This window comes from Acyrthosiphon pisum, chromosome A1 (assembly GCF_005508785.2).
Source record: "Acyrthosiphon pisum isolate AL4f chromosome A1, pea_aphid_22Mar2018_4r6ur, whole genome shotgun sequence".
Classification (NCBI taxonomy): domain Eukaryota; kingdom Metazoa; phylum Arthropoda; class Insecta; order Hemiptera; family Aphididae; genus Acyrthosiphon; species Acyrthosiphon pisum.
The window spans coordinates 87,070,104-87,079,126 of NC_042494.1; the positions used below are offsets into that span (position 1 = coordinate 87,070,104).

General features: G+C 29.6%; 2 protein-coding genes across 2 annotated transcripts; both read left to right on the forward strand.

Annotated features, from left to right (window-relative positions):
* The first annotated feature begins 559 nt into the window (after positions 1–559).
* On the forward strand, positions 560–3,101 carry LOC100159872. Its single transcript, XM_001951044.4, has 4 exons — positions 560–710; positions 1,038–1,118; positions 1,839–1,916; positions 1,974–3,101. Exons 1-4 carry the CDS (start codon positions 654–656, stop codon positions 2,994–2,996), a joined length of 1,239 nt encoding a protein of 412 aa, XP_001951079.2. The 5' UTR covers positions 560–653; the 3' UTR covers positions 2,997–3,101.
* Positions 3,102–4,379: 1,278 nt separating this feature from the next.
* LOC107883846 (proline-rich receptor-like protein kinase PERK2) lies at positions 4,380–5,562 on the forward strand. Its single transcript, XM_016804716.1, has 2 exons — positions 4,380–4,484; positions 4,554–5,562. The coding sequence occupies exons 1-2, from the start codon at positions 4,434–4,436 to the stop codon at positions 5,211–5,213; spliced, it is 711 nt and encodes a 236-aa protein (XP_016660205.1). The 5' UTR covers positions 4,380–4,433; the 3' UTR covers positions 5,214–5,562.
* The last annotated feature ends 3,461 nt before the right edge of the window (positions 5,563–9,023 follow it).

A 9,023-nucleotide genomic window follows, 5' to 3' on the forward strand; every position in this document is an offset into this window, starting at 1 on the left:
TAATATTATGGTTACTTCCGACCGGGTAGCGTCCCCTTAAATTGATCACTTAATACAATATATTATTTTATTATAATATGTCCAATTATATTTTTGTCTCACATGATTAAGTCTGAAACACAGTTTTAACGAAGAAAAGTTGTTTCTATATTATAATCTCGCTATATACTAGAAATCGCTAAAATAATGTCAGATAAAAGTCCTATGTTAGAGAAATAGATAAGTAAAAAAAAAAAATTTTAATTTAGACAAATGCACCGCATATAAATGTGACTGTGCGTTTGACTCGAGGCATTATGAATTGCAGCGAATGATTATAGAAAAAAAATTGGTACCTACGTAAAACGTAAGTAAGTGTACACCTTACACTGTATGCGTTATTATAACGTGCTCAGATCATAATATTCGTATTACAGGAAGTATATATAATATATATATATAAATTATATTATATTAATATACATTATTTACATTGTTCTTGTTGGTATTATAGATAAAATTATATGTGTACGAAATTGTAAACGTTATCTTACATTATCAGTTTCTTAAAGTATGTATAAAATGGAATAAAATACTCAGTGAACGTTTTGACCACAAGTCAAGTGTACCTACCTACTGTTTTTTATTTTTATTCCTAACGAAATTGTTTAACAATGAAACGATTTATTTCCATATTTTGGATACTGATCTGCACTCTGTCTGTTTTTCAAGTAAGTTATTAACCATACCTACCTATTGTTAATTTTTACTGTAGTTATTTTTATTAATTTTTATTTCTTTTGCATTTTAAAACCTATAATCAGATCATTATTTATATAGATACCACTACTTGGTACTTTATATTTTAAATAATATTATGTTTTCATAAAAAAAAATATTAGTACATTTATTTATTTTATATATTATATTACATTATGGCTATTGTATCGTAAATAATAGTTATAATAATAATAGGTATTATTGTATTTTATTATTTTAACTGTCGATAGAGAAATATAATATTACAATTAACAAATAAATTAAAATATTTTTTTCAGAATGGGCATGTATCTGCTGGTAAATGTATTATTTGCAAATTTGGATCTATTTTGACACCTCTAAATTCATCGATAACAACAGTAAGTAATTTATCAACTTGTTGGACATATGCTATTTTGATAATTAAAAAAAAATAGATAGATAGGTAGTTTAGGAATTTAGAAAGCTAATGATAAACAATAATTACGTCAACGTTGAATTATGACTGTTTTAATGTATTATACAGTGAAGGACTATAAAAATAATTATGCTCAGGAAAACTATTTGACCAACCCTCAAATTTGTTTCGTCATGGATGAATTTGGTGACTTTCTTAGAGGGTATAAATGTATGCTTATTTTGAAATTTTATAGAACCTGTTGCCCTCAAGTTAGTAATATTACTAAATAAAATTATTCATACTTTGCACTTGTAAAAAAACAGAATATTATATTAAATTAAAAAAAGAGTTTAGTGCTTAAATAGTATTTTATCTAAAGAATCACTTTGATTTTTAATAATATCAATAAAATGAGTCTTCTATAGTCTTCTATACGTATACGTATATTTTTATCTAAGGTCATAATAAGACATGACCATAAAGCCAGGAATGTCGTCTAATTATAATAAATAACAGTTCACTGTCCACGGCGAGTCAAGGCCCGACGGGAAAAGTCTCGCGTGCATAGTACGCCACTAAACTACTATTATTTTTTTTAAGACGATTAATAGTATCGAAAACATTTCTCGCTTATATTTTATATATTTTTTAATTTTTTTGAATGACTATTATAATATAATAATATGATGTATTATTTCAGAAACTAAATACCGATAAACCGCTCAAGTCACGACACTCGATGACATTGTCATTAGAAAATTCGATTTCAGTAAAAGCTGTAAGTAGCCGTATCGTGGGTTCGTTAAGGTGAAACTTAATATGAATATTTTTATAGAGCTTGGACCATTATACGGAAAAACATTTACCAACGTCCTCAAAGCCTGATGAAGAACATATAAAATCCAGCTCGCCGCGGACTTCAGTGGCCGATTTGTCACCGGACGACAAGGAATCTTTCGTCTTAGTCTTCACGTCGATGTACGGTCATTTAACCGATCCAATCCCAACCGACATGGTCATCAACTTGGTCGGCGTGTTAGCGTGTTCACCAAAATTGTTCTCCACGCTTACACAACCGTGCCTCAACTCGGCACTGTCGATATTGGCAGTCAACCAGTGCGCACTGCACCAGGTGCCCCCTAAGGAAAGTGGTCTGTTCTTGAAGGGATTGCTGTCTCTATCACCGGGTGTCCTGAACAGCATCCCGAAGTCCAGTTTCGTATCAATACTCGGGATGGTGTCTTCCACCGAATTTTTCAATGAGATCCCACAATCGTCGACAATGAATTTGATCACCGCGCTGTCAATGTCGAAATCATCGGTCAACTGTTTGCCTTTGCAGACTCTACTGTCGTTGTTGTCGTTCATCGCCTCAAAAACACATACGGAATTTATGATGAAGTTACCCCCCTCTACTCATTTTGGTTTTCTGGACGGCTTGTTGGACACGTTGGACGACTCTTCGCCTTTCCTGGTGAACACGATACCCACTTCGGTGCTCGTCACCATCCTCAGTCCCGCAATGACTTCGCGGATGTTGAGTGTATTGCCGATCAGCAGTTTTGACTCGCTCGTGTCCGTCCTCGGTTCGTCACAGGCGTTGTCGAAAGACTTGCCTGTTTCAAATTTCATATCGATGATTAATATTTTAATAACTTCACCAAAAATATTGGGTTCTTTAAATCCCAATAATGTGGCGAAAATGTTATCGACGGTGGCGACTTGTCCGTCGATATTCGACAGTCTCCCATCAAATTTGATGCACCAATTGTTTGAGTCCATAACCGTTTATTTACCGTCTTCCCTGGCATGTATCACTGCAAACGAATATTCCATATTGTTTGGGAAAAAAAATTAGAAAACATCATTTGTGTATTTTTTTGTTTTCAATGCTAAATATTTATACTATAAATAAATATTAACTACTGCTAATATTAAATATTTTATTTTAAATCAGTTCAAATATCTGTGTTATATTTTATTCTTAAGGTTTCTTGATTCTTTTTTACATTTAACTATATTGTGTGATTACCCTTTTTAAACTATGATACTGTAAGTTATAAGTAATTTTGTTATAATTATTTCATTTGGATTTATATTACAATATTTTTAAATTATTTTTTTTTAAATAAAATCCACTAGGGCCATTGAGATTCAAATTTTATCACAACAATTTTCTAAATTCTAATATTTGTGTAGGTAATTTTACAATAATTGTATTATTTATATCAATAACATATTTATCTCAAAAGTAATTATTGAATTGGAACACTATCTTAAGGATCTAAATACATAGAATTTTTTTTTTTTTCAAAAACTTAAAATAGTAAATTTTTCGAATTTATTGTCTTTATTTCTTAATTATTTTTATAATAATATTTTAGAAAGAAACAAATTAATTTATGAACAAATAATAAGTATTAATAAGTAAATTTAAATGCTGTTACTATTATATTAGGTGAAAAAAAACTTAACTTTTCTGTATTTCTATAGTTTCTGAATATTTTGAAAAATGACTAAGATTTATTTATTTAAGTTTCTCTCATTTAATCAGCAACGCTTTACTGTACCTTTATTGAAAAAAACTTAACTTAACATATACAATTTGAATATTTTTACTAATTTAAAGCATTAAAATTACGTTTTACTTACATTATCGTAAATTATATTATTGTATTTGCGAAATGTTTTTGTGGCACTCACTTAGTATAGTCTATATTATGAAAAAATAGTATTATAATTTACTACATAGGTACTTATTAACAGATATAAAACTATATTATAAATATTATAGCGGTGCGAGTGTGTGTTTGCTTATTTGGTTCTCAAATATATTAATGCTTTATTATGAAATCATGGAATATTATGCATAAATTATATTTAAGTTGGAAATATCAACCTACATCATATTAATAATATTGCTCTCGAAATACGGAGGACACGCATAACCTTAAGACCTATCTCAGACCATATTAATTTTGTTGTATTAACGTCAATCAGAAGTTTTGGAGATGTACAAAAATCGCATATAGTCTGTGGCTCTTTGGATAAAAATATCAGTACATAGTAGGTACATATCTGAATCTTATAATATAAACACTCATCTGAAATTATAATACATATCTATAATCCATAAACATAACAAATACATTTCTGATTACATTTATGAAATCACGATAAATAAACGTGAAGTTTTGAAAAACAAATCATTCACCATTTGAGTATAAAAGCTAAACAGCACTGCTAATTTATATTGTATTATTCAGCAGTTCTTCAAACAATTACAATATACAAAATGAAAACTTTAAGAATTGTATTTGCTCTGGCATTAGCCTCTTTGGCTAAGGTAAGAAATATTTTACAATCTTGACGTACCTATACCTCAATATTATCTAATAATAATTTTACTAACAAGGTTGAAGCAACTCATTGTGGGGGATCTCCATACCTTCCAGATCCTTGTCTAGATTTATGTTTCGCGCCACCAGCACCACTATGTTTATCAGAATGCCCACTTCCTTGCTTACCACCATGCCTACTACCCTGCCCACTTCCTTGCTTATCACCATGTCCACCACCGTGTTTCCTACCACCACCACCACCACCACCACCACCATGCTTCCTGCCAGCACCACCATGTCCTCTTCCTCTTCCTTTTCCTCTTCCTTGCTTACCACCATGCCCACTTCCTTGTCTAGCATCTCCATGTGTTCCACCTCCAAAATTGATACCAGTACCACTATCACCTTTATCTTGTTTCTCTATTCCACCATTATGTCCATCATGCCCACCACCCTGTCCGCTTCCTTGCCTACCACCATGCCCACCACCCTGCCCACTCCCTTGTTTACCACCACTATCACCATGTTTCCTGCCAGCACCGCCTTGCCCAATTTCTTGCTTGCCACCATGTCCACCACCATGCTCACTACCTTGTCTGGCACCTCCATGTATTCCACCCCCAAATTTGATACCAGTACCGCTATCATCTCTACCTTGTTTCTCTATACCGCCAGTATGTCCACCTTGTCCACCATTATGTCCACCTTGTCTACCACCTCCTTGCTACTATTAATATGGATTAATCTTAGTTATTAATTGCAGTCATATACCTATTTATTGCTTAATGTGATATAATTTCCACCTACACTAACTGCATAATAATTCGATTACAAACCAAAAATACCGTTTTATATGTCTTTATATGTTGGAAACCATAGAGAAATATATACAAATTGTAATCAATTTAAAAAAAAATATAAGGGGCACCTTATATTTATTTTTCCTTCTTTACGTGCCATTTATATCTTATCGTTGTATTAAATTGACAAATCGTACATATTGTAATATAATCTTGTTCAATTTTATAAATATAAAATGATATTCAACACGACTTGTTGATAATCATTCAGTTAAGATTCTAATACTATTATAATTTATTATATTATTATGTAGGTATGTGAACCTCGCAAAAATATAGATATTTGAATAATATATCTGTAATAATGGTTTACTTTTGGATTCATATACTTACTAAACACAATACACGGAGTACACGCAGTACCTACATACTGCCAGTGTTGTAAAAAAATACTTTTAAAAAGTATTTAAAATACCACCCAAATATTATAAATACTTAAATTCTTGAGTAATATTCAAATACTTCTTAGAAGTATTTGAAATAATCTTCAAATTCAAAAAAAAAAATTCTATTTAGTTCTGATAGAATTTTTTATAATCAAACATTTGTTTATTGCATTTTTAAATTACATTTTGCGTATTGTTAAATTATAAAGTATAATAGCTATTAAGCAAAATCATCTTATTGCATAATATTATATATTTTGTTATTCACTTAATAAAGTAATCCTGGTACCGAACGGTACCGTCATCGACGATAAACTGGTTCCTGGAGAAAAAAAACATAGGATAACCACGATGGCACGGTATTTTTATTTAAAAATGATTATAAATAGGAACCAATTAAGAATTAAAGAATAAAAAAAAGTATTCAAGAAAATGGTAATCAATAGTAAAAAAAAAGTATTTAAAATACCATTCAATTCTTTAAAATAAAAAGTATTTGAATACTTTTACTCAAATACTTGAGAACACTGCAAAAGTTTATTCTTAAATTTGCACTAGTAAAACCATTTTTGTTTTTGGCGTACTATAAGTATGAAAGATTTGTATAGGTAGGTCGTATGTGGTATGTGTCGTATGTATGTAAAGAGTATTAAATGTAAAACGTCTATAGTTTTTATGTATTTTATGTTTATTAAAATATGAAATATTATATCATACCACGTTTTAGAGGTCTAGTTGCGCCTATGATTATAGGTACGTGTTATACTTAGGTATTATTGACGTATTATATATTATTTTGTGGTACAATATGTCTAGTACAATAAGTAATTACTTTGAATCATATCATGATTCGAATTAGTAGGTATACTTGTGAGTTGTGGTTGGTATTATCGTTCATTCCGACGGTGTCTGCCAATGATTACTACATTTCGAAGTTACAATGTTATAATTATCCGTAACACGTATTTCGGTAAATATTTGTGTATGGACTTTTTTAATTCATTGACGTAGAGGGGAATAAACATTGCTGTTGCATGATTCACCTAAATATTGGCTACTGCCTTGGCGAATGTCACTGATGGTTATCCGTCCGAAAAGTAGGTAACGGCCACAGCGCAAGAAAAAATTCATTATCAAACATAAAACAACAACTGATAGCTGATAACTACTATAACTATGCCATACAATACGATATATCACCACACATACATAATAAAATATATACCACTTGGGATTTAATTACCGTTCATAACCAGAGCGTATAGCGAAATAAATATTTGTATGTTGTTACGTAACTAAAAAAAAAAACAATTAATTTTCTTTTCTACAGACAGTTTTTGTTTTGAAATGTGTTATGATCATGATTGTTTTTATTATTTTGTAAATAACAACAACAATAATAATATGCAACAAAAAATTGCTAAAAAAAATTATTATTATGATAATAATAATAACTTACAAAGTATCTAATGCAGAGGGTATGTGTTTGGGCGTAGCATATTTATTTATAAAAGTGACTTATTTGAAAAATGTAATAACAATTGATAAAAGGGTTCATCTATCGAACATTTTGGATCATTTTAAAGACTTTCCTCTTCATGTTCATAAAAAAAATAATGAAAAAACAAAACAGAAATCATTCGGAAAAATCAATACAATTGAAAATAATAAGAATAATATTGTACAAAATGGATAGTATAATGTACCTTTAAAAAACAATGAGATATATTATAATTTATAACACAAACAATACCTATAGAGTTTTTTTACACTGGTTGTTATGAAAGAATGAAATTTTGTTGATAATTTGAGACGTTGACTGCGAAAACGTTTCGTTCACATGCTTAAAGAGGGAAATTGTTTGTGAAAACAAACCTTTTTTTGTTTAAACACATTTAACACCGTCAAAACCTGAGAAACAAATACGACAAATTAAATATCAGTGTAACACAGTTTTATCATAATCTGTAATCTTTGTTCGAAATATGAATGAAATCATAGTATTCATAAGGTCAAGGAAATTATTGGCTATTATTAAGTGGATTTTAATTTTCAACCACATTCAATCATAATATTATAGGTGCTTAATCGTGTTTTGATAATTTATAAGATACCTACTCGATAGATTACAAAGAACATATAAAACATTTTTTTTTTCAAACAATTACCTATAGTTCTATAATAAAGTTGAAAATAATTATAAGTGTAATATTGTAAATAACTATTGATATAAAAAACACTAAGGGCTATATTCATAGTCATTGCTTATGAAAAGTATTGCTATTAAGCTAATTTTGATAATTTAAAAATTAAAAATTAGATATAATAACTAAAAGCAATGCTTAAGGTAATTCTCGACCAACCTTAAAAACTCTTTTCTTTCTTTTCTTAAGCCAAAGTCTTGTTTATGAATCTCATTTGATTCATAAGTATAGCTTAAGCAATATTATTCTTAAGCATTGAATATGAATGCGGCCCTAAGTATCTACTATAGCTACAGAATATTAGTAAAATATATAGGTAATTTTTGAAAAGCTGTATCAGGTGTGTACCTATCGAGGCACGAAGTTGTGAGTTGTTACAATCGAATCATTCATTAAAAATATTAATAGCTAATTATATTACTATGATTCATAAATACTTACATTTTATCTTTCATATACATACCTACATACCAAGTCACACGTATATTAATGACCTTTTAAATTTAAGTTGAATAAAATAAGATTTTAGTTTTTAATTCTACAGGTATATTATTTTACATATTTTATTATTATGTTATAACTTAATATAACTGATAAAACCACTATAACTGATATAATTGATTTTATCACGGCCATTATTTTTATATTTGAAAAAAAACCAAACCCACGTTATAGATGGGTAAGATCTAGAACTCTAGGTACTCCTGTTTATATATTTTGGTGTGTATTTTGTATTTATATAATTTTGGTATGTATGTGTAGTTGTACAATAATTATTAACATTAAACCCATTTGTTTTTACACTCTAATATAATCATAGCATAGTCTTAAGACAGTAAATGATGCATGTACGTCTATTGTCTACATCATATTCACTCGTTCTGTTTTCTGAACCGTTTAATTATACTCGAGGTGAAAATTATACATTATGATAATTATACGTATTATTTGAAAACGTCGTAAATCAATTTTCACCACTGCATTGTGCCGCAGCCGAATCCCGGTTGAGCGATCACGTGGAACTGACACCACGTCGCGCTTAACGCTCCTTTCTTGTACCCTGCTAATTATTATCACTGATGACGATTAAATAA

Bases quoted from the DNA above. Each gene is read 5' to 3' on its own strand.
- LOC107883846 (XM_016804716.1), top strand. From the start codon at position 4,434: ATGAAAACTTTAAGAATTGTATTTGCTCTGGCATTAGCCTCTTTGGCT. The intron at 4,485-4,553 runs GTAAGAAATATT...TTTACTAACAAG, and splicing joins CATTAGCCTCTTTGGCTAAG to GTTGAAGCAACTCATTGTGG.
- LOC100159872 (XM_001951044.4), top strand. From the start codon at position 654: ATGAAACGATTTATTTCCATATTTTGGATACTGATCTGCACTCTGTCT. The intron at 711-1,037 runs GTAAGTTATTAA...TATTTTTTTCAG, and splicing joins GCACTCTGTCTGTTTTTCAA to AATGGGCATGTATCTGCTGG. The intron at 1,119-1,838 runs GTAAGTAATTTA...GTATTATTTCAG, and splicing joins TAAATTCATCGATAACAACA to AAACTAAATACCGATAAACC.